Source organism: Natrix helvetica (assembly GCF_964273705.1).
Source record: "Natrix helvetica genome assembly, chromosome: Z".
In the NCBI taxonomy this organism is placed as follows: Eukaryota; Metazoa; Chordata; class Lepidosauria; order Squamata; family Natricidae; genus Natrix; species Natrix helvetica.
The window spans coordinates 39,378,940-39,405,546 of record NC_138554.1 but is presented as its reverse complement, the minus strand read 5'-3'; the positions used below and the strand labels follow the sequence as shown (position 1 = coordinate 39,405,546).

The following is a 26,607-nucleotide window of genomic DNA, read 5'->3' as shown; positions in this document are numbered from 1 at the left end:
AAGGATGGATTGACTGGATTTAAATATTTCATTTCTTCTAGGACACTCTGCAATTGTAGCCCCCACAGTTTCCTCCACAGTCTTTCCCCAAACAGATAGATTGGAGATTGTTCAATTATGGATGGAATCAGGATAGGCTTTTTAATGGGGGATATTCCATCACCTATAAAGGAGAATATTTATAGCTCAGGATTGAAATGAGGGGTGCCCTCTGTGCTTGATTGCTTTGTTGCAGAAATTTTATTACCCAAACCAGGTAACATCATCAGTGCTAGTCACTAGCACTGATGCAAGGAAACATGAGTGATGCAAGAACCGCCTGCAAGAAAACAGCCAAGCTCAGACAGCGCCAAGGATCCCTCGTACATACCATCACCTCTTTCAAGGTTGCTAGGGCCAACCCAAAAGCATCACTCATTCCTCCACCAGTTTCCTATAGGAATTAGTGGAGCTTAAATCCATTCCAGAGCTCACCCTATCACAATAAGACATAAAACATTGCTCGAATTGTCTCCTTGGATCCTGCCGGTGTTGAATCAAGGTCTGAGCAAGTTTGAGCAATTCTGTCTCCAAAATGTTTCCCAAATTTCTCATAGCAACACATAAGAATCCTTTGTTGCCCAGCACTTCAAAAAACAGACTACATCACTCTGAAGAGGGTTTGTTCAATTTAATCCACCATCACAATAAGGGCAGGGAAGTTAACAGAATTGTCCATTTCAGGGGTGAGATTCAGCTGGTTTGGACCAGTTCGGGCAAACAGGTTGTTATGATTTTGTGCAGTTCACAGAACCAGTAAAATCAACCACGGGCTAGCCCCACCCACCCCTATATATTATCTTCCCTTCACCATGTGGTCCAGACCATCCAGCTAATCTCTGTGCCTCACCTGCTCTGCTCACCAAAGGTAAGCATGCTGCCCACTTGCCCTTCACTTCAGGTTGGGACCAAGGGACAAGCCATTCCCTGGCTCCGGCCTTGCCCCAGAGCCATTGCCCACTCCCCACCCACCTCAACTCGGTTGGGGAATGTGCCATTCCCCAGCTCCAGCCTTGCCCCGGGCCTCTGCCCATATGCTGCTGCTCCCCTCAGGCCTCAAACTACCAGACAGTTCCTACCTAAAGCGCTGCAGCGGAGATCTTGCAACCATTCCTTGCCGAGGCCCAGTTGCTCGCGGAGATGCTCCATGTGGTCTCCAGGTCAGCAGTTGCTTCTCTCCGCTGCTGCTCTTGCTGGGCGAGAGAGCATCTCTTGTGCAATTTAGCAGCTGTGAGCTGCCACTTTCCTCTAAGTCCCATTCGGAAAGCGGGCAGTACAGAGAAGCAGCATTCAACATGGCTGTTGCTTCTCTATCTGCATGCTTTCCCGAAAGACTGCTCAGTCAATCCTTGCTGCCTGGCGGAAGCTGCGCAAGTGTGGAAGGCATGCACACATCCATGTGTGCCCACTCACATTTTCTGCAAACCGGTTGTTAAGTGGGTTGAATCCTACCACCGTCCATTCTGCACACTTTAAGTGCAGTCTGATAGGACACCTTGTCTATAATCATTTTTCCCCATAATATCTATTAGTTTGGAAGCAGTAGACTTCATCAAGATCATATGAAGTGATAGTACTGCTTTGGTAAGGCCACACTTGGAATATTGAATCCAGATTTGGTCACCATGGTACAAAAAAGTGTTGAGACCTAAGAAAGGATGCAGAGAAGAGCAACAAAGATGATTAGGAGACCAGAGATTAAAAAAATATGATAAATTGTTTCAGGAACTGGATATGGCAGATAATGCTTCATTATCTTTATTCATTTATTTTTTATATTATCTATATTTCTAAGCCACTCGTTTCCCTCAAAGGAGGACTCTGACCAGTATAAAATAAAGCATTTAAATATAAAACAGTATAAATCATAATTAGAATTATTATTTTTTTAATTTCATTGCCATGATTTAGGCTCAAACACCATTTCAGAACTATATCCAGTCAAGTTGCTACCTGTCACAATATTAATTCAAATAAATGTTGTTTTGATTGCATAGTTTCCCTCCTTAGCCACTATTCCAAATTCAGTGTAAGCAAATAAAGCTAAGCCTGGTCATTTGAATATCCAACAGTACTCTATTGTAGGAAACTACATGAACCTTATAGATCTGTGATGGTGAACCTACACACGCGTGCCAGAGGTGGCACGTGGAGCCATTTCTGAGAGCACGCAAGACGTTGCTCTGTCAGCTCCAGCGTGCATGCGTGTGCTAGCCAGCTGATTTTCGGCCTTGATTTTCGGGTGTTTTTCGCCCTCCGGAGTCTTCCCTGAAGGCTCTGGAGGGTGAAAAACTGCCCAACTCGCAAACCAGAAGTTCGGGAACAGAAATTCCCAAATTTCTGGTTTACATGTTGGGCCATTTTTTGCCTTTCCCAGGCTCCAAGAAAGCCATGTGCAGGGCACCAAGGAGGGGTGTCACGTGGGCATGCGCAGGGGGCATGGTGTGGGGGACATTAAATTATGGAGGTAGGCATGCTTTTGGCACTCGAGATGAAAAAGGTTCGCCATCACTGTTATAGATTCTCAATGTCAAACCAGTTCTATTAATATGTACCTGAACTGAAGTCTTTCATGTAAACTCAGCATTTCTCAATGTGGGCAGCTTTCAGATGGGTGGACTCCAACTCCCAGAATTCCGCAGCCCGCTTTTTATATTGGGAATTCTGGGAGTTGCAGTCCCTCTGAAAGCTCCCAGGACTGACAAACACTCAACAAACAGAAGTGTGGCCACTTTTTTCTCTTTCGTGGCTCAGCTTTCTGCAAGCAGTTGTTTTCTTGAGTGTTTTTTTTTAAACCGTAAGGGACATACTGACTTAGGAACTCTGGGAAATGACATCCAATACAGGGGTGGGTTTTTTCCGGAATTACTGCCATTTCGGTGTGTGCGCGATTTTACGTGTGCATGTGTGCAGTTGTCTATAAATAGGTCTGCACATGTGCAGAATATTTTAAAAGATGAAAAAAAGATGTCGTGGCAACCAGAGAACCAGTTCGGGGGCATGGTGAGCATGCCATCCCTACTGGTTCGGAGACACAGTTGCCATTTCCATTACCAGTTCCACTGAACCAGTGTAAACCGCTAGGAACCCATCACTGATCCAATAATCTGGAAGGGGAAATTATGAAGAAAACTGTTGCTCTAGTCCAGTGGTTCCCAAAGTGGGCAGTACCACCTTCTGGGGGGCAGTGGGATGACTTAGAGGGGAGCTAAGAGGCAAGGGGGGCGGCAGGGGGGTGTTACTAGAGTGGGAAAAAAGATAATGTATTGTGTTGGCTGCAGAGGGCGTCGCCCCTTAGGTTGGTAACTTCCCCTTAGCTAATTCTCGGATGAAAAGGAGAAACTTGCCGAGCAGAAGATGAACTGTTTAAAGCTCATCGGCGCGGGCAGAAGGACGAAATTACCCAAACAAACCTGGAAATAGCAGCGGGTTTCCCTCCCCTCCAATCACTGCCTTCCTCCCAGGAGAGGGGCGTGCACCACTTCAATCACCCGTCCCCCAACATCGCCAGCGACTTAACTGACTGGCTTGGCTTATGAAAATATGTTTTAAAATGGTACGTGGGTGGGGAGATCGTGCATGGTGTTGTTAGGGGGGGAAACCCCACCAATCGAATTATAGTTCAGCTTGCGAGAGAGCTCTTTGCCACTGGTTTAAAAAACGTTCACATATTTTGTGCCATCCTTTTCCTTTGCATGGAGATGCTGCTGGGTAAAAGTAACTGGGGGGAGGGGGTGATGAGCGGAAGTGCGGTCGCTCTCTCTTGGTGGTGTGGATTTTGGTTAGGGGGGGTTGGATTACCAGGAGGGAGCTCGCATTGCAATCTTCCATTTCTAGCCTTGGAAAACTCAAGGGGGGTTTCTTTGATATAGGTATAGTATACTATATGTATATACTACTATAGTATAGGTCAGGAGTCCTCATACTTGGCAAATTTAAGACTTGTAGACTTCAACTCCCACAATTCTCCAGCCAGCATAGCTGGGAGTTGAAGTCCATAACTGTCTGGAGAATTTTGGGAGTTGAAGTCCACAAGTCTTAAAGTTGCCAGGTTTGAAGACCTCTGGTATAGGTTCTCCTGCTTGAGCAGCGGGCTGGACCAGAAGACCTCCAAGGTCCCTTCCAGCTCATTTATTCTAATCTAAAGTTTATAAAAGCTCCACTCAATGCTGGTCGCAGGTGGATTTTCTTTTAGGATATGTGTTTAGTTTTTGAAATATGCCCATTCCCATTCCCTCCCCTTGCAAAATTACTGGTTTTGAATAGTTGGTTCGGCAAGCAGAAGTTTAGCCATTGAAACCACGTAAGCATTTAAAGGCAGAATGTTTGTGTCGTGCAAAATAATTGGCAATCTGAAGGAGATAAGAGTATATTGTATGCCTCTGTATGTGTGGATATGTGCACACATAAATTTTGCAGCAGGGTTAACAATGACCAGTGTTCCTCTTGGTTAGCATAGCCAATAAGAAACTTGGCCAATAATATTAAGGCAAGTATAAGCAATTATCTGTCCATGGTTGCTTAAAAAAATGACTCCAGAGTTTCTTGCCATTTTTGGATGGGGACTGGATGAAAACAGTAATACAAATCTTAAAATTGAGATTTTTTTAAATAAAAAGGAAAAATAGATTGTACTTCAGTTTTGCTTAGATGTATGATATGAGTCAACCGTTTTTGATATTTAGACCACCAAATCTTAAAGGCTATGCAGATGGTTTGGAAGGGGTTAGTAGCAAAGCTAGTGTTGATATTGTGGAAATTAATGACACTGAAAATTACAATGATATTATTGCAGGGATGTGACTATCCAGCTAAAGTTGTTTCTCTGACATTCTAAGACGTAGATGTCTGGATGATATCAGGATCTTCTTTTGATGGAAATTCCAGATTGGGTGATAAATCCATTTTCAGATACTGAGGAAGATGGGGTAGTGGAGGAACAACTCATAGAGCTGCAAAATGACGTTGGGCTGAAGCCAAAGTTTAAGAAATAGTACCAAGAGTTTTGGTTACAGAAAAAAATTTCTGATCGCTATCCTGCACTATGGACAGTGGTTAAGAAGCTCCTTGTTGCATTTCCAACATCATATTTGGTGGAACATGGCTTCAGTGTGGTCATCCAACTTCTCTCCAAGCAAAGAAATTGACTCCAGATTACTGAACGCGGTGATTTAAGACTCCTGCTAAGTGACTTAAAACCAGACATTGGGAAACTGGTATCACTTCATCAAGCCCATCCATCACATTAAGGATTTATTGAACAGTGAAGTAGTTACTAAATTTTACTGAGTTTACTAAGTTACTAGTTACTAAGGTCCTTGATAAATGACTATCAGACTTTGAAAACCTGGTATCACTGGATCATGTTCAACAATTTTGTTGAATTAACATTAACTAAAAAGGTTTTTAAATTGGATTTTGAATAAATGTGCAATTAATTGTTGCAGTTTTGAATTTTACTGTTACTATTTTCCTTCCGTCGTGCAAACCGCCCAGTCACATGACACCCCCCCAGCCATGCCCACCAAGCCACGCCCACAGAACCGGTAGTAAAAATAAATAAATTCCTCCATTGGGTGGGGGCACTTAGGATCAGTTTGTAGCACCAAGGGGGCGGTGGACTGAAAAAGTTTGGGAACCACTGCTCTAGTCCTAGAAGAAAGGTTGGTAATAGCACAAGAGGTTAAGTTTACTGGGAAGCAAATAATAAGAGAGGTGGAGGAGAAAAGGAATGAATGTTGTTTTCCTAGATTCAAAGCTACCTCTTGGGGAACCTGTTTTTTAAAAAATAATTCACTTGAAAATAAGCAAATAGATTTTATTTGCAGAAGCAATTAATATTTCCAACAAGATAAAAACAAAGAGCATCTGGACAACAAGTGTCATCTTCCATTTCCAGCATGTAGAGAAAGGATGCAGCAGCCGCTTCAAAGAGTTTATAATATTATGTCTCTCAGCTGATTGATTAGCAGTGTCCCTGCTGTCCTGTTATCATTAAACCTGGGATTGATGAGGTTCTTAAAAGCGAAATCAGTGAGCGGAAGGTGCCTATTTATGAGTGCTTCAAAAAGTATGATATGCATTTCAAATCCCAGTGAAATGCTCTGTCTCTTGTCCTAGCAAGAAACACTAGGACACAGTGAACTGAGACTTCAATTTGGCTCAAATTAGAATAAATTGAGGTCTGCATAGAAACGTGGAGCCAAATGTATTTCTTTTCTGTCTGATGTGAACTAGGCTAATGTGTGATGCAGTGTGATGTTGATTTCTACAACGACAACTCAATTCATAGTTCTTGACATAAAGGGTCCTTTGTCCATATTTATACTAACTCTACTTCACAGATCTTGGATAATTAGGCATGCTTTAGACCTAAACTACATATTAGATTATAGCAGTTGTATGCAAGCAAATATTTGAGGGGATGCCACAGAGAGGAGGGGGTCAAGCTATTTTCCAAAGGACCTGAAGGCCACACAAGGAATAATGGATGGAAACACCAAGGAAAGATTCAACCTAGAAATGACAGTTAAGACAATCAACCAATGGAACAGCTTGCCTTCAGAAGTTGTGGGAACTTAATCATTTGAGACTTTCAGGAAGAGACTGGACTGCCATTCGTCAGAAATGGTGTAGAGTCTCTTGCTTGGGCGGGGAGAAGGTTGGACTAGATGATCCCTTCCAACTCTGTTAATCTGTTAAAAGTAGGTGGTACGAATGCATTAATTCTATGCTCCCTAAATTACTTTCTATATACACAAGATTTTGGTTTAACTTTGGCTCAGCCTATGATAATTATATTATTGAGAATTCAAAGAGGGTCAATGACTCACAGGAAAAATATATATAATACGGAGTTCCCCAACTTTTCTGGCTTTGATGATCACCAGAGAAGTTCAACCTGCAGGTTATTTTAGTGCCAAGAAATAATAATTCTTTAAGCCAAAACTACCATGTTTCTCCGAAAATAAGACAGGGTCTTATTTTCTTTTCACCCCCGAAACAAGCACTTGGCCTTATTTTCAGGGAGATATTATTATTTTTGAGATGCGGGAGGCGGTGAGCATGGTCACCTCGTGGCTTCTACTGTGTTGCAATATTTTCAGGGAGGGCTTATTTTTGGGGAAGGCTTATTTTAATGCATGCACTCAAAAGCCCAATTGGGCTTATTATCTGGGGAGGTCTTATTTTTGGGGAAACAGGGTAGTATGTTGAATTGCACTTACAAACATTACAGAAGTAACCAGTCTAGGCTTATGATTATGGAATATCAGTCATCAGCATCAGGTTGCTGAATTTTGGATCATCTGATACCAAGTAGACTTTAAAGGCAGCCCCTTGCAGAAAATAGTGCAGAAATTATGATAAAAGTATAAGTAGCCAGATATTCCTGCCCAAGAAATGACCACAGCTGGAATATTAAATATGAACTATACAATGACCACTACCACCGGCACCTGGCCATGGGTAGCCATGAGTCCAAGGTGACACAGATAGTCTTGAGAAATAACAGTCCACTTAACAATGGTTCAAAATTACAATCAACACACCTAAACTACATAAGACTCAGTCTACAGTCTACTCTAGCTTTTAAGTACTAACTGGGTTCTACAAATAGTCCCAGCATTCTCCATTTTGTTGCACTAAGTCAGCTAAGTTTTTCCCCCTCCAATTTTAAGGAAAAAGTCATAGAAAGATTTTTCTTTTTGTTTGCTCGGTTCGCTTACTCTACAGCTTGGAGTCAAGGTAAGGTTTTAAAAGAGATAAAGATTGGAAATCAGAGGGGGAAAGTTTAGTTTTAGCACCTGATTATTGGAGGGGGGGGAGAGATCAACAAGTCTGTCTCTCCCACCTTTTTAAAATTTTGTTTATTAAAGAAATGTGCTTTTCCAGGGAAGGAAGAACAGTAAACAAGGGAAGGGTTTTGGAAAACTCCACCTGAAGCTGTCTTTTTTATGCAGGCAACAGCTTTGACATGAGAGCTTTGTTGTTATTGTTGTTGTTGTTAGTTGCAAAGTTGTGTCCGACCCATCACAACCCTATGGACAATATTCCTCCAGGCCTTCCTGTCCTCTACCATCCTCTGGAGTCCATTTAAGCTCACGCCTATTGCTTCGGTGACTACAAACAGCCACCTCACTCTCTGTCGTCCCTTTCTTCTTTTGCCCTCAATCTTTCCCAGCAATAGGCTCTTCTCCAGTGAGACCTTCCTGCTCATTAGGTGGCCAAAGTACTTGAGTTTCATCTTCAGGATCTGGCCTTCTAAAGAGCAATCAGGGTTGATCTACTCTAGGACTGACCGGTTTGATCGCCTTGCAGTCCAAGGGACTTGCAGGAGTCTTCTCCAGCACCAGGAGAGCTTTCCTGCCTATCAATCACAGAGAAAGCTCTGGAAGGCTAGGGAACTGGGCTTTTTTTTTTCTTTTTTGCCCCAGAAAGGGGAAAGGCACCCCGGTGTCATTGGGGGAATACACAAGTGACATGGATTGCATCACTTGATTAATAGTCTCATAATGCTAATAATCTATGTACATCATTTGCTCAGTGATATCATTACCCAACTGACATAAATCCAGCATAATTTTATCTGTTGTGTGTTACTGAAAGTGGAAAGAAAGAGAAGAAGCAGCAATGTGGATGGACTCAGTTACAGTGGCAATGGTGGGATCCTACTGGTTCATTGGTCGTTGGAGACAACTTTCCTTCTGCATTACTGTTGGGGAGGAAAACAGCTGAGACATGGCAATCCACTCTGCTGAGAAGATATAGGTCAGTTAAGAACAGGGGTGGGTGGTCGGGCCCACTTGATTGTCAGAGCGAACAGAACGAACTGGTTCGCTCCCAGCTGATTGTCGGAGCTACCGGTTTGCACGAACAGGTCCGAACTGTCACTCCTTGAAAAACCAGAAGGACCAGGTACGGCACTGACCTTCCTGGAGAAAAATCTGTTGGCCACTAAGGTTTAATATCATGTAAAATTAGTGGTGGGATTCAGGCAGTTCTCGCCACTTTGGGAGAACCGGTTGTTAACCTTCTGAGCAGTTTGGTGAACTGGTTGTTGGAAGAAATCATTAGGGTAGAGAACCTGTTGTTAAATTATTTAAATCTCTGCGTGAAATCCATTGTATGGAGATCCAGAAAATTTAGATTTCATTATAATGTTCACTAATTGTGATGAATGCAGATTAGATTTGGATTCTGGGAAGTTTAAAAACATATCAGAAGGTAGTGGAGAACCGATTCTGTACCTCTGCTAAGAAAACTAAATGGAGAGCTGAAGAGAAAGAGAGAAAGAAGGAAAAATCTATTTATACAACTAGGTAAGAAGGGCATCTAGTGGTCATTGTCTAAAATTGCATGAAATTCCAAGAAGCTATCAGCAAAAAGCAGCCAAATTCATACTGATTTAGCTGAAGCACAGCATTTGAAAAGAATTTGTAATCCAATGTATACCCTAAGTCATTACATTAAAAAAAGGAAGACCAGCCAGGTTGGACTATTTTTGTATATTACTTTAAATTTTGAGGCATGGAAATATTCTGATGATGACTCATTTCACTTCTAGGCAGAGATACAAAACTAAGCTGATGCAGTACATAAAATTATCTGCTACAACATACTACCTGTCAATGACTATTTCAGCTTCAACCACAACAATACACAAGCACACTATAGATACAAACTTAAAGGTAAACCGTACCAAACTCAATTGCAGAAAATACGACTTCAGCAACAGAGTGGTCAATGCCTGGAATGCACTATCTGACTCTGTGGTTTCTTCCCCAAACCCCCAAAACTTTAACCTTAGACTGTCTACTGTTGACCTCACCCCATTCCTACGAGGTCTGTAAGAAGCGTGCATAAGCGCACCAACGTGCCTACCGTCCCTGTCCTACTGTCCCCATTTATTCGTATCCATTTCATGTATTCATAATCATGTGTTTTTCAGAGTATAATACGCACCTTTTTCCCTCAAAAAAGAGGCTGAAAATCTGGGTGTCTTATACACTGAATACAGCATTTTTTACCTCCCGAAACCCCACCCGCTTCACCAAAATGGCCATGCAGAGCCTGTAGAAGACTTTCAGAGAGCTCTTGGGGGCTGGGGAGGGCAGAAATGAATGAAAAATGGGCCGTTTATTGCTCAATTTTTCCCCCTCCCCAGGCCTCCAGGAGTACATAAGCCTCCTAAAGGCTATGCATGCATTTTTTTTTACAAAAAACAGGCTCGTTTTCGTGAAAAATGGGCTGTTTTTTGCTCATTTGGGGGGGGCAGTAGCAGTCTGCAAGCCCCCTAAAGGCTATTCATGCCTTATTTTGGGAAAAAAAGGCCATTTTGGGGAGGTTTGGAGAGTTCAAAACACTTTTCTTTTTTAATTTGCCTCTTCAAAACCTTGGTGTGTCTTATACTCCAGTGCGTCTTATATTCTGAAAAATACAGTATATATGTTATCTAATACATGCTTGATGAAATAAATAAATAAATAAATAAAATGACTCATAAAAAACAAGATGTGTCTTACAGGAACAGACAAAAGTCTTATCAAGTCCAGCATCTTTGTTAGCCTTGAAAAGCCTATGAGGAGACGTTAAGCAGAGCAATATCCTGTTTTCCAAAAACTAGTATTAAAAGGCATTCAGCCATAATACTGTACAAATATAATAGTTACAAATTTACGGAGATAAAACTCTCATTCTATTTTATTTTTGCAATTTCCAATGTTTCCCTGTTCATTATATAACTACGTGTTTTGTCTTTGTCTACTTGTCTCTCACCATTTAGCATCATCATGTAATCCATTTTTTCTACACCATGCATAGCTCACTATCAGACACACCTTATGGCCTGACAACTGCAAACTGCTCCATTTGGGGCTGCCCTTGAAGACTACTCAGAAGCTCTAACTCAGTGGTCGGCAAACTCATTAGTCAACAGAGCCAAATATCAACAGTACAACATTTGAAATTTCTTTTGAGAGCCAAAAGAAGGTGTGGCCTGTTTTGTGGGAGTGGCTCGGCGATCATATGACTGGGTGGGCATGGCCAACTTGGAAAATGTGGTGAAACTCATTTAACGACATTCTTGCTTAGCAACCAAAATTTTCGGCTCAAAAGTTCTTTCTTTTTCTTTCTTTCTTTCTTTCTTTCTTTCAACTCTCTCACTTTCTTTTTCTTACTTTTTCTCTTTTTTCTTTCTTTCTCTTTCTCTTTCTGTCTCTGTCTCTGAGTGTGTGTGCCTGTCTGTCTGTATGTGTGTGTGTGTTTGTCCTCTCTCCCTCTGTCTTTGTCATTCTCTCTCTATCTGTCTGTCTCTCTCTCTCTCTATATATATATATCTCCTCCCTCCCCCATCTCTGTCACTCAGTGTGTCTCTCACTCACTGTCCGTGTGTCTCTGTCTGTCTGTCTCTCTCCCTCTGTCTCTCTCCCCTCCCTTCCTCTCTCTGTCATTCTGTGTGTGTGTGTGTGTGTGTGTCTGTCTGTCTCTCACTCACTCACTCACTTAATCACTCTGTGTGTGTATGTGTCTGTTTCTCACTCACTCAATCACTCACTGTGGGTGTATGTGTCTGTATCTCACTCACTCAATCACTCACTCACTCTGTGTCTCTCTCTGTCTGTCTCTCCCTCTCTCCCTCCCCCCTCTCTCTGTCTCTCTCTGTGTCTGTCAGTCTCTCTCCCTCTCTGTCTCTCTCCCCTCCCTTCCTCTCTCTGTCACTCTGTGTGTCTGTCTGTCTCTCACTCACTCACTTAATCACTCACTGTGTATGTCTGTCTGTCTCTCACTCACTCAATCACTCACTGTGCGTGTATGTTTGTCTGTCTCTCACTCACTCAATCACTCACTCACTCACTGTGTCTCTCTCTGTCTCTCCCTCTCTCCCTTCCCCCTCTCTCTGTCTCTCTGTGTCTGTCAGTCTCTCTCCCTCTCTGTCTCTCTCCCCTCCCTTCCTCTCTCTGTCACTCTGTGTGTGTCTGTCTGTCTCTCACTCACTCACTTAATCACTCACTGTGTGTGTATGTGTGTCTGTCTCTCATTCACTCAATCACTCACTGTGTGTGTATGTGTGTCTGTCTCTCATTCACGCAATCACTCACTGTGTGTGTATGTGTCTGTCTCTCACTCACTCAATCACTCACTCACTCTGTGTGTCTCTCTCTGTCTCTCCCTCTGTCCCTCCCCCTCTCTGTCTCTCTGTGTCTGTCAGTCTCTCTCCCTCTGTCTCTCTCCCCTCCCTTCCTCTCTGTCACTCTGTGTGTGTCTGTCTGTCTGTCTCTCACTCACTCAATCACTCACTGTATGTCTGTCTGTCTCTCACTCACTCACTCACTGTGTATGTATGTGTGTCTGTCTCTCGCTCACTCACTCACTCACTCACTCACTCACTCTGTGTCTCTCTCTGTCTCTCCCTCCCCCCTCTCTCTGTCTCTCTCTGTGCCTCTCTCTGTCTGTCTGCGTTTCTCATCTTCCAGCCGCGGCCCCACTCCATGGAAAACATAGGTGTGCGCATGCCCCGCACAATTACAGCCCGGAGCCCCTCTCCCAACTGGCCCTTCCTCCCTCGGAGGGCTTCGGAGGGAAGCTTCTGCAGAAGCCCAGGTGAGTTCCTGCTGTTATGAAGTCTCCGAGACTGTAATTGTACGGGCTGTGCGCGCTCGCCTATGTTTTCCACGGCATAGAGCAGTGGCGAGGCTCTGCACGGCCGGCGATGACTCTGGAGGCCATCCTCAGGGGGCGGGGTCCCCCTCACGTTCCTTGTCTTCCCGGACAAGGAACGTGAGGTGGCACAGCGGTGGGGGAAGAGCCACACTCAAGGGGCCAAAGAGCCGCATGTGGCTCACTAGCCTCGGTTTGCCGACCACTGCTCTAACTGGTCCAGAATACAGTGGTGCAGGTTGTGATAGTCTCTCACTCACTAGTGAGTAGTCTCTAGCCTCAATATGCCCATGTAAAGCTTCAGCTTCATGAGCTATACTGGTTGCCAGTTTGCAGTTGATGCGATTCAAGGTGCTAAAGGGTCTTATTGCCAGTCTCCTACAGTATCTGCCCAGCCAATTTGATTCTGCAGGGTTGGTGTGTTCCCGGTTCCTTTGGTTAATTATTTATTAGAATTTCAAAAGGGTGTCTTCCACTGGTGGGTTCCTACCGATTCGGACTGGTTCAGCCAAACCCCTAGTGCAGCCTGGGTCTCTGGAACCGACAGCAACCCAGGCCTGCCATGCCCCCGAACCAGTTCTCCGGGCGGCGCCTACAGCACACCATCTTGGTTTTTCCTCCTGTGCATACACAGAGCAATTTTTATTGCAATGCGCATGTGCGCCTTGTGCATCAAGAGTGTGCATGCATCAAGTGTGCACACGGCACGACCACGAGTGAATCGGCAGTAGTGACTGCCAGAACCCACCCGTTTTCTTCTCAGTAGCAGCACCTGCCCTCTGGAATAAGGCTCCCTCAGAGATCCAGGTGGCCCCCTACTCTGCCATTGTTTAGAAGAGCCATGAAGATCTGTCTCTTCATCCAATCCTTTGGCGTGGGAGAGCGTGACCCCTTGCTAGTCAAGCTTGCTATCTTCTATCCTTTCTAAGTTTTACCGGTTTTATTGTAATTTCTTTGATTTTTGATCACTGAAAGTTGGGTGGCATATAAATTTAATATATTGCTGCTGTTATTCTCCCTTGTGTCCATTTTTCTGAGGTAAAAGATCCCAAACTTTTCAGGAAGTTATTACAACCTCTTGAGCATTTACTTTTTTATGGGCAGAAACCCAAAATATATCTCCACTATACGGTATATCAAAGAAGTGAGTACATCCCCTCACATTTTGTAAATATTTAAGTATATTTTTATGTGACCACACTGAAGAAATGTCACCTTGCTACAATATAAAGCAGTGACTATACAGCTTGTATAACAGTGTAAATGTGCTGTCCCCTCAAAATAATGGAACACACAGCCACTGCTGGCAACAAAAGTGATAATGTCCAAATGGGCCCCAAATTGCCGTTTCTCTCCCCACCAAATTTCCCCAAATGCATAAAGTCAAATATGCAGTTTCAAAGATGTTTCTTGTTAATTGTAATCCACCTTGTCTTAAAAATCTTCAAACAGCTCCCTAATACTTCCATGCAGCCAAAACTCCAGTTGATGTGGAACCAAAATAAAAAAGCCTTCCAGGTTTTGTTTGTCTTTCACTATTTTCCTTGTTATTAATGTGTTTATCTCCAGTAATTCTTCCCATAAAACACTAATATCATATCTTCTTTGACCAGTAGATGGCACCCCCACTCTGAAATCCAACTTTAAACACCATAAAACAGTGATGATTAACAGAAGTGTGGGTTTGTATGCACACACATGTGTGCAGCATAGCACCGAAACCCAGAAGAGAACAGCTGGCCAGCTGCACTTCCGGTTTCGCTGCATAAATGCGCATGTGGCCAGCTGCTCTCTTCTGGGTTCCGTCGTGTACATGTGTGAAGACCAGCTGGCTGGCGCATATCTGCATGATGGAACCTGGAAGTGCGGTTGGTAACGACACGTGCCCACAGAGAGCTCTGCGTGCCACCTCTGGCATGCATGCCATAGGTTCGCCATCACGACTGTAAAACTCGGGGGGGGGGGTAGGAAAAATAAAAAGCAAAATTCCCTTCTTTAGACAAATTCTTCCAATAATCAAACAATATTATCCACAAATTAAATCCTTTTTTACACTAACAGTCCCAGTCGAGTCTTTCTTTATTTTAAAGCTTCACAATCTTCCCTTAATAGTTTGTTTCACTTTTAGATCTGTGATCTTTCTCCATGTAATAAATCGTCGCTTTCTTGATGTTTTGGAGAATCTTTTTTATTTTTTTGAGTGTGCTTTTATTTGGTTTTAAGTCTCTAATGTAGAAGTTGAAAGTTATCTCACCCAGTTTCAATCCACTGCCCACAACTTGTTCCAGCACATATTCTTTGTCACTGCGTTAATTGTTTGCTAGCTGAACTGAATAGTTACTGAAAACTTATTGCACAGGTCATAGGCCCTTATCAGCAATGATTTACTGCGCATGCTTAACACGTTTATAATACATCACACATTCCAGAAACTTCTTCACTTTTGATCTTCTGTTCGTCTGCCAAGAAGGTGGGCGACAAACTGCTCTTGCCAAAATGTAACAATTAGATATTTTTTTTCTTATTTTCATATTAAAAGTGTTTAAATTAGGACTTGTTACTGGATCTTACTTTCGCTTTCTTGAAGATATGCTGTTTGGAAAACCGTCGGTCTAAGACCTCATTAGCTCAGGGAGAAATTTCCCTTGACATTCTTCTTATTCCAGTTGTCACAACTTCGGCCTTGCCAAAGTCAGGAGAGTTTTCTTTGGATCAAACAAGAAAATTGCTGTTTCCTCGTGATCTGCAAAGCATCCCTCCTTTCTTCATCACCTCTCCAGGGTGGCTTCGGCCCCGTAGGGACTCCTGGCAAGGAGGTATCGGCTGGATTTCGCGAAGCCTCCTTGGAGCTCCATTATCCCATATCCATCTCACTGCGATGCCAACTGGTCAATTGCCCAATGCAGTTATAAACATGATGGTTGTAAAGTGGATCAATCGTGTGTTCAGATCTGATTTTATGACATTTACTGCAATTGTAAAATGAATATCAAGGTCATTAAGTGAATTTCATTGCTGCTTAAGTGAACCAATTGTTCACAGTGGACTGTTTTTGCCAAAAACTGGAAGTAAACACCAATTTTCAACAAAATATAGTAAACTGTGGTCAAATGACCATGAAAGATTGCAAAAGGCAGCAAATGTGGGCCAGTTGTTCAATGGCTAAAACATGCTCACATAACTGTGCAAAAGCGAGGAGATGGCCATTGGAACTGGCTTGTTAAGTTGTAAGTAACCCTTTTGCGGGCTCCATTAGAAGAATTTTATATCATACAATTGTTGGTGCATTGCTAACTGGGCTACTGGGGTTCAGCTAACTGTTAAGAAAGGAAACAAAACAGCCACAGGGAAAGAAAGAGAGATACACTAATAGAAAAGTGTGTTTATTGTCTTTAAACTTCCAAATGCATAATACGTATTAGGAAATCCTGAAGATGCAGCAAATCAATGATGCCTGCCAATGAGGAGGAAAAGGCAACATAGTGTATGGCTAAGACAGCTGAAATAGGCTATGATTCCAGAATGGCAGCATTTTCCAAATTCCTGCATCTCTCCTTTGAGAGTGAATACATATAAAGACCCATTATGGGGCGGGATTTTAAACCAATGATTCCTGAGTAGCATATTAAATTCCTTGAGAGCCTCTGAATACAAATATTCCATCCTTATATCTCACTGGATTTTTCCAGATGCAAATTACATTTCAGACAAGGTTATTGTCAGAAACGTGTTCTGGAAAGAAGTAGTCTGAATGTATTCTGGCCTGAAGAATGCAATTACAGAGATAGGAAAAGCTGCATAAACATTATTATGAACATGGATGCTACTGTATCTGAATCACATATGGTCAACTGAAAGAAACCCGGATTCAGAGCGGAGGTGGCTAAGCGTGTACAATGGCAGCCTATGCTTTAACTGACTTGAGATTCTAGTGCCTCTAGTAACATAATCTAACAATGAGGGGGCGGAAATCAGTATATTTGTTAAGCAGAAACCTCCTCTAGAGGTTAACATTTTGAAGAGCTTCATTGTATGAGAAAAGCCCTTCTTCTATTCCTGCAGTCTTCAGTATCATAATCTTATCTGATCCAAATTATGTAATCCCCAAACTCCCTGATTCCATCCAGTATCATTCATTTTTCATCTCATTCCCCACTGCTTCACTATTCACAGAGAAATAAATCTGGGTCTGTGATCTGAGGTTCTATGTCTTTCATATGCTCTTGGTAAAAGTGATGGATTCATGGACCTCTCAATCTCACCTGCATCCTTAAGACTCATCTCCCATAATGGCCCCAAACTGCTATCTCACAGGCCAATTTTGCCTAGATTTTGGCATAGTCCAGGTTTTTAACATATTCCCAGTTTTGATACCTCTGGGAGACAAACTGCTCCCACTTCCCCCTACATTTAAACTCTCCAAAATGCTGCAAAAAATGGCATTTTGAGAACATTTTCCTTTCACTTCCATTCTCCACTTTTCACCTTCCTCCAAAAGGAAGTATTTAAAATGAGCTAAAATTAGTCTTAAAAGTGGGGGTTTCAACATTTAGGTATGGGGATAGATGAGTTAAGGGCCTTCCAATCTCTCTCTCTCTGCCTAAAAAAGGCATAAAACCACAGACCGCAAATTCACTCCATCATTTTCTATCATGGGACAGACATATAATTTTAAAAATCATGAGGCAGAGACGCAATCATCTATCATTTCAAATATTGTCCATCCCTGATTAGTTCCAGTATCACAAAATCTGAGGCATCTAGATCAAGGAAAATTATATCCAAATTTCTTTTCCTCCACTTGCAACTAGTTGGAATCCAACTCTAAATGTTCTGCCTTATAGGAATTTAACACAAAATCCAACTTTCCTTTTACCATCCAGTTTCAGCAGTAAGCGCTCTTAGTTCTTAGCTAATGCACTAAATATATACATATTCCATTTACTAGGAGTCTCTTTACTCCTAAACCCACTATAAATAAAATAATAATTTACCCAATTGGTCACTGATTTCACACTTGTCTGGGAGAGTATAATACAGTTTCACAAATGTGTTCATACAAGCAGAGCAGAAGTTAGCCAATGCAAACAGACTTTAGCATTTATCTTAGCCTCTTTGAGAATTATCAATGGTCAGAAGCCCCACTTGATATAAAAACTGCACATTCTATAAGAACCATACTCTTGAATCCAAAGTAAAATGGTTCAAAATCTCTCTATCTGTCTACTCAACCCAGGAGTTTTGTTCAGGCCCAGTAGCATACCAAGTGGAGATTTTGTTCAAATTTTCTTTAAGTTTCTGAAAGACTGGAAACAAAAATCCAAATAAATTCTACTAGGGGACACCAAAACCCTGAACCCTCACGGATGTGATTAAAGACATTAATCTTTCACTTTCTATTGCTCAATAAATAGGACAGCTGTTGAACTGTCCTTGATAAGAATAAAATTAAAAAAATAGAAATGCCCCCGCATTATAAAGAAAGGATATAAGTTCGTTTAGCTGCCAGTGGAAAAGAGCAAAGAGTTTCAACAATGCAGTAAAACCAAAAAATAAATAAGCAATTGTTTAAAATCATCCCAGTTCCTTCTCCGGAAGTCTTCTCCTCTCCCTGGCCTGAAATCAAGCAGTTCCTCAAGTCCCCTGGGTTATGCTCAGCCATCTGTGGCCAAAATGATGGAGGCCCCAAAAACCCCAACGTTTTGGCCAATCAACTTCATTTGATTCCAGAATTCAACTCTGCGAGAATCGTGCCAAAAACCAAGATTGCCATCAATGAAGAGGATGACCAGAGGAAGAATTACCGACAGGATTTGAGCAGCTGTGGTGATGTAATAACCGGATAGAAAGGACAGAGCAAGGACACCGTAGAGAACAAAGAGAAGCTGTAGGAGGATCTCCCCACCCAGGATACCACCAAGATAGGCCAGGCGATCTTCTTTGCTGTGCTGAAGAGAGTAGGCCTGAAAAGAATCAATGGGAAGGTTGGTTTAGGAGTAATCTTTAGCCCAGGGGTATCCAAACTTGGGAACTTTAAGACTTGTGGACTTCAACTCCCAGAATTCCCCAGCCAATGCTGGCTGGGGAATTCTGGGAGTTGAAGTCCACAAGTCTTAAAGTTCCCAAATTTGGACACCCCTGCTTTAGCCTAACACTTCTATAAGGTGTATGCCTATTGGCAGATGGATATAAACTCCCATGCAATTTCTATTTCTCCAATTGCGGCTGTTAGGAAATCCACACTGGATTTATTAAACTGCAAGTGGGGACATGAATGTGTCTTTTTATTGTTTGCATCCGATTATTTTTTTTCAGGCTCAGACCTATTCATGGTTTTCTTTTGGCTTTTCTCCCGTAGTTGGTTGACTACATTTTTCAAGGTATACACTAGATCCTGCTCAATTTCAACTAAAGACAATTTTGGACAGAAACAACAGAAACAATTTTGGAAATGAATTATTTATTTATTTATTTATTTATTATTTATTTATTATTTATTTATTATTTATTTATTTATTTATTTATTTATTTATTTATTTATTATTTATTTATTTATTTATTTATTTATTTATTTATTTATTTATTATTTATTTATTTATTTATTTATTTATTTATTTATATATATATATTTTTGGAAATTAATTATTTAATCCTTTATTCTAGAAGCTTTATTTATTCTCATCCTAGAATGTAGGATCTCAAAAAATGAGAGGAGATTCCTAGCTTCCCATCCAAAAGTTTCCAACAGAAATCCAATACCCCTCACTCATCTATTTCCTCATCCTCTGCCCTTTTGGCCGCCCTCCATTCTGCTACCCTGCACCCCTCTACCCGATTCCTCCCACTGCTGACGAGATAACCAGATAAGGCACCTACTGGCCCTTCACAACACTTTGCACCTTGCGCTCCACACACACTCATCCCCAGCTAACCTTAAAATAGAAAGAGTTCAAAGGGACCTTGTAGGTCCTCTAGCCTAGACCACGGTTCAAGCAGGAGAATCCCAGATAATTTCAGATAAGTCCCTTTCTAGGTTCTTAAAAACAAGAAAAGACATTCGCTGTTCCCCCTGCTATTAACAGCTTTGTGAGGCCTCCATGGCAAAGGTCAGCTGGGGAGGCAGCAGATGATGACAGAAGGCAGGGCAGCCAAAAAGGGAGATATGCAGGGGGCGGAAGGGTGGAATAGTTGGGGTGGAAGCGAGTCAAACTCCCATCTGCCGAAGGGAGTTTACCAGGCACAGGTGGGGAGGAGGGAGCAGGACACAGCTGGCAATTTGTGGAGGGCAGAAGCATGAAGAACCTGCCAACAGCAGGGCAGTCGCCATCTAACAGCCGCAACTGGGACTTATCAGAATTGGCATTGCTAAGCCATGTGGTCACATGTTTCATCCAGTGCCTGCTTCATTTAGTGATGGAAATTCTGATCTCAATAAGGGTCACTAAACAAGGACTACCCATATACAAATAATGCTCCCTGTTTATGTAACACAAAGCTTGGTGGTTCTGTATGTGGAATTCTGGGTGCTCTCTGAGCTTAGTTATTGGCTAGCAGATGTTTTATTTATTTATTTAGCGTGTGACAAATATGTGGACTTATAGTTGTTTATCCGTAGAGAGCAGGAGTTCTATAAGGATGTCTAGCTGCCAACTGTCATTAACTGCTAATTCTTCAATGTAGTCTGGCTGCCACTTGTTGCTAGTCATTTGGTTCACAGTACTGGGCTATCCAAGTTGCACCACAAGGAGGGGAACTAGCATCACACCACAGATGTTTTATTACTTTCACTGATGGTATTATTTAATTCGAAATGAAATATATGCAAATAAACAATCAAGCTCAGAGAACGCCAAAAAACTCCACACTTGCACTTTGATAGCATTTGCAGAATCTTAAAATTATATTTCTAAGAAATAAACTTAAGCTCTTATCCTCTCCGTGCATTTACACATGAGCACTTATGTGACACTTTGCCATCTGCAAGGACTGCTGATTTCTGATCTGATCCCTGACTTATGGTGCACTCAATATGTCGACTATCTGCCTCATTACTATTTTTTAATCCCGTAGCAGAAAACTAACTAAAAGAGGATGGAAAAGAAAGAGAAGGTCAATTCAGACCTTTTTCATGTACATACCACACAAATGAGGTAGATTCCAATGAAAACTTGCCCAGTAGACTGCAATGATCTGTTCCGTGGTTTCTGGCGGTAGATTTCACCAGCGCCACTTGCCAAGATCAGAAATCCACCTATTATGGCTATTGTTCGTGAATACATTCTCACCTGTGTCATGCAAAGTAAACAAAATGTGCTAATTAATATAAACAGGAATGCCTGTTTTTTTATTACTCCCCCCCCCCCCCAATACTATAAATTTTTCATGTTGAACTCAATATCTATATATCAATTTCTGAAGAAATACTGTAACATTATCTGATTTTGTACTGATAATTTTCTTTGAGATGAAACGTGGCTGCCTAATATGGGCACACAAATTGTAGGTTATATATTTCTCATCCCTTCTTTTTACAGCACGGGGATAATTTTCCATTAACCATACTTCATTATGTTCAACCAGAAATATACCTATCAGGGTAAAATATATGAGGATTTGAATATAAAGGGAAATGACAATTTACAAAAAGTGTGAACTACTTCTTTAGAAGAACTAAATTTAGGCATATTACATGTTAAGTCAAGTTCTTCATCTTTATATCTGATAATGGGAGACACCATATAAAAATAATTATGAAGCTGAAAGCAATTAATTAATCAGCATTTAACTGATCAATATAATCACAGCGAGTACTGTTTCTATAGAGCCTCGGGTTAGGGAACACACCTTTGTTTTACTCCTTTGTTTATAGGTTTAATTCAATTTGGGCATAACCTGACTCCAACTGCTTTGGATAGTTCACAAATAATAGAATAAGAACCAGCAAGATAGCATCTGGGGACAAAAATGAACAGAAAATAAAAGGCTTAGGAGAACAGCCAATCTTCCAGGCTTTACAGAACACTAATAGGATGACAGCCATATGGTTTTCAGGCAGGGTCTCAGTCAAAAGGGCAGGCACAGCATCAGAAAAGTTGCCCTTACTAAATACTGACAGATGAGATTGTTTAAGAAGGGATGCAGAGCACACCAACTCTGCTAGCATGTACCAGCCAGGCAGAATCTATGGGAAACAGGGTCTTTCATGTAACTTATTATATGTGGAGTATTTTGGTAATAATCAGCATCTTGATTCACACTAGGAAGCATACTGGAAACAAGTGCAGCTGGGGCAGCAGAGGTGTCACATGGACACATTGAGGCACATCCCTTACTGCCTGAACTGATCTATTCTGGACCAGCTGAAGATCGTGTCTAGTTTAATGAAAAGAAGGACTAGGGGAGACATGATAGCAGTGTTCCATATCTCAGGGGTTGCCACAAAGAAGAGGGAGTCAAACTATTCTCCAAAGCACCTGAGGGTAGAACAAGAAGCAATGGGTGGAAACTAATCAAGGAGAGAAGCAACTTAGAACTGAGGAGAAATTTCCTGACAGTTAGAACAATTAATCAGTGGAACAGCTTGCCTCCAGAAGTTGTGAATGCCCCAACACTGGAAGTCTTTAAGAAGATGTTGGATAGCCATTTGTCTGAAGCAATATAGGGTTTCCTGCCTAGGCAGGGGGTTGGATTAGAAGATCTCCAAGGTCCCTTCCAACTCTGCTATTGTATTGTACCAAACAATTTTCAAAGATAGCTTTATGTAGAGCACACTGCAGTAGTTGAGCCTTGAGGCTACTGCCTGAAGGGCTTCGCTTCTTAACCTGGGAAAGAGTACAACTGGTGATCAGAAGGAGCTGAGGAAGGGGCCACAGTTGCTGCCCGCTCTTCAAGAAGTGTGAATCCAAAAAATCTCCAGATTGCACGTACTCTTGAACAGGAAAGTTCTATCCCATCTGCTAAGTGTATGCATGGAAAATCCTAGGATCTAAGACTATAATATCTCTAATATCCACAGATTTGGTAGGATTGAGTTATAGTCAGTTCCTCCCCATCCAGATATTGGGACTCAATAGGGGGAGACATCTAAGCCTCCAAATATTGTCAAAGTTGTATGTTTATTCTTTTTCACTGACTGATAGGAGATATAATACCTGGAGATGTTTTCACCTCTACAAAATGAAAAATTATTTCAGCATAAAATAGATGCTATCCGTCTGTCTCTACCTAGCTATCTAGGGATCCGCCGATTTTGCTTACAGAGCAACTTAACTGCAGAGGTATATTTTAGAAGATCCTCTTGCTAACACTGAAAGATGCTACACGTTAAACAGAATTTAATTACAGGAAAAATGCTAATACCGACACGCCATCCAACTTGAGCCCAAGTTAATTCTGCGATAAGGCAGATCTATGACCAGAATTCGAATGTCAAAAATAGAGCAGATAATTTTCTCACCTTCAGCCAGTCTGCATAATGTGCATAGCCTCCAACATATGCTGCATAGGTGCTGATAGCCAACTGGAGAGCAGCCCCCAAAGCGAACCATCGTCGTTTCACACCAAAGGACATAAAACTGGCACACAAAACCGCGGCACCCATATCAAAGTAGAGAAATGGGACAGGGATGTCTGGTTTCCTGTATAAGGAAATAAGAATAGAAAATTACTCCATGAAAACTGAGAGAAATGAACATGGCACACAAAAGAGGGTGGTACACATTCAGATCTTGGCCTTAATTTCCAAAGAGTACAGCCCCAGTTGGAATTGACAACATCTCTGTACTTTTTTCTTAAAAGTTAAAAGAAATCCCTACCCAATAGGCACTAAACCCTAAATATGTTTGAAAATTACAGTTACTGTGATTTTACTGGAATTCAGCATTAAGCATTGGGGAGCACAGGCAATTACAAAGGTTAAGAAATTCATTATTAAAAACCACTACTATGAAGCCTTTGACACATGCTTTAAGAGAGAAAATAATGCTGTATCCATGAGCTGAACATTTCTGAGCCACATACCTCACTTTTCCTTTGCACACTTTTCTGTGATATCAGTTTATCAACATTCTATCATTCTTTGCTTTCATATCAATTTTATTTCATATTCCTCAATGAAATACTGATGAGAGATACATATGTTTATCAGTATATTTGAAGAGCTACATGACTGTTCAAGCATGGCTCATATAGGCATGTAAACAAGTGCAGGTGTGATCACCTGTGGCAATCAGGAATCATCTCTAAGCAACCTGACTTAAAGAACTTTGGAAGTACAAAGAAACAAACTGCTGTTTTTCCCCTTCTGACCAGCAGATATCACAACTTACAGTATAAGAAGAATTTACATTTTTTTTTACTGCTTTGCATTTTACCTATTCCCATAAGTTCTAGGCAGCCGAGTTACCAGTGTTTGTGAGTCAATCTGCAAGGCTACCATAAAAAACAGAATATTACAACGAGCAAGACGTTAATAATATATTCAAAACGGCAGTTTACCCACCCACTCCCCAAGAAAGTTGATGGAAAATTTACTATAAATCTGAAAGAACAAAGTAGCCTTCAGAGGACAGTTAAGAGATAACAGTTAAGAGCCATCATGATTTGGAGAGCCACTAAAGGTCCATTTATATTATTATATTTGGTCAGCCAGATGTGTAGACTAGATATGGCATTTTGGTCCACCTATTGAGTTGTTCCCAAGGATCTAGGGTGGGACCAGTTGTAATTTAGTGTTGTGCTATAGGTACTGTCACAAGATATAAGCTGATCCAAGTAATGCTGCCTTTGCAGTTGACTGATGGTGAATTTGTCAGTACGAATGATGTTCAAATTGTGCTCCGGTTATTTTCTGATTGCACTCAAAGTCCCCCTTACTCTTGGTATTATCTTTGCTTTTTATATCAACGTCATCATTGTCATCATCATTACCACCACCACCACAATCATCATCATGCCCCAGGTACAATGAAATCAAAAGATAATAAAGCTAAATACAAATGGTTACAATAATATCGGTAATTATTTATACAATATCATGGGTGCGTAGTAAACTCATATAACTATAGAACATGTTCTGGAATGCAACTTGGTTACAAAATGCAAGGAAAGTGAAAGACTTTCACAGCTTCATGTGAAAGGGTATTCTATAATATAGCAGCTGTCACTGAAGTGGTTCTGACACTTGGTCACATCCAAATATTACTCAAGAAGAAAGACTGCAACAGAATTCCCTCATGGCAACCAGTCCAAACAATTTTACCCAGGTGCTGCCTGATTTATGGCTGTCTCCAGCCTCACTTCCAAAACAACAGGCTCTCCATTGACCTAACAGAATGAAACTTAAACTCAGTGCTCACAACAAATTTAGAGGAAGCCAGCTAGATAAGGTTGTTCTAAATCAGTTTTCTTTAAAGTGTGCTCTGAGGAATTTAGAATAGAGATGGAAGGGACCTTGGAGATCTTCTAGTCCAGCCCCCTGCTCAAGCAGGAGAACCTATACAATCTCAGACAAGTCTCTTCTTAAAAACCTCCAGTTATGGAGCTCCCACCATTTCTGAAGGCAAGCTGTTCCACTGGCTAATTGTCCTTACTGTTAGGAAGTTTCTCCTTAATTCCAGCTTCTCTTTTTTGATCAGTTTCCAACCATTATTTCTTGTCCTGCCCTCCCTCAAGGTTTTCTCAGGAGTCTGCGAAATCAAAATTATTTGATAGCTTATGTTGAAAATATTAAAATCACGTCAAATAATTGTGGGAAGCAGAAGCCCCAGCAACCGCATGAAGGTTAATTATTAATACTGCGAATATTGATATAAATATAACCCATGCTAACAAAAGTTCTCTTGGGGTCCTCCCAAAAAGGTAAGGAGAGTCCCGAGAGGAAAAACGTCTAAGAAATACTATTCTAAAACTTGTAATTGGCTCCGTTTTCCTCCCCAGTCCTCACATCCAATCATTCTCCCTGCTTGATCCACCAATGCCCTGAGATCCCGCCATCATTTCCGGCTACCGTCCTGATCCCCTTTTATCCCAGCATACACTCAGCCGTCATTTAACGATGCCCATTCTGTCACTGTCCCCCAGGGACTTCCATCCCTTCCCTTCCATCCTCAACTCCTCCACCAACGGGTCCTTCCCCCGCACCTGCAATGTGAAAGCCCAAGCCACCCTCCCACTCCATTCATTCTCACGTACATCTCCTCCTCCCTCCTGAGCGTTATTTTATCTTTCCCGCATGACAGACTGTCCCACCACTTCTCCACGACAGAGATAATGCGGGACTCCCGGCTTCCCCGACCTTAAAAGAGTTTGCCTCTGGTTTCTAAATGGACGGAGGCTGCTGGCATCGGTTGCTCTTTGCACACGCTCAGAAGCACAGTAACTTACAAGAAGATCTTAACTCACCGGCGAACCTCGGCCCGCTCGGCATTGAGGAGAAGGCCGCTGAGACAGTGCCAGAACGGGAAGCGAGTGAGCAGCACCGACCCGATCCGCATTAGCAGCCGCAGCACTCCGCGCCGCCTCCCGCTACCCGCCGCCATTTTGCGACAGGGCGGAATTACTGGCGTATCCCGATCGTACCAGAAGGTCCTCCTTGGTCCGTTAGAGCATCGCTCTAAAGTCCCTGTACAAAACTTTCCCTACAGAAACTGATGCCATACTCCAAAGGTTCCCTTCTTGTTGTTATAAACATTAAAAGTCGTTTGCTCAGATTTTGTGATTGCCAGTCCACCTGTATTATTTAATCTGCTGCTTCTAGGCAATTTACACTTTAAAAAAAAACAGAAATCCAACACAATAGTTCCGCGCTAGGGAAGCTGCCCCATTTTATTTCATACCGGTTAAAGAGTTTCTATGTCACCGTCAGCATCGTTTTCATCTCACCAACATCGTGTGATTTGCTGTAGTGTATAA

General features: G+C 41.9%; 1 protein-coding gene across 3 annotated transcripts in view; it reads right to left on the bottom strand.

The window, feature by feature from the left end:
* Positions 1-26,234, bottom strand: part of TMEM101 (transmembrane protein 101) — a gene marked incomplete at its 5' end in the record, with an annotated part of 85,418 nt that extends 59,184 nt beyond the window's left edge. The window contains 4 exons of one of the 3 annotated variants that reach the window (XM_081933142.1): positions 16,064-18,659; positions 20,835-20,981; positions 23,153-23,333; positions 26,098-26,234. In XM_081933142.1, the coding sequence (XP_081789268.1) occupies positions 18,351-18,659; positions 20,835-20,981; positions 23,153-23,333; positions 26,098-26,234 (774 nt within the window). In that variant the 3' untranslated portion in view covers positions 16,064-18,350. Of the gene's footprint in view, positions 1-16,063; positions 18,660-20,834; positions 20,982-23,152; positions 23,334-24,068; positions 24,121-26,097 lie in introns of those variants that run through there. The other 2 variants (XM_081933144.1, XM_081933143.1) reach the window with 2 other exon arrangements.
* Positions 26,235-26,607: the final 373 nt, after the last annotated feature.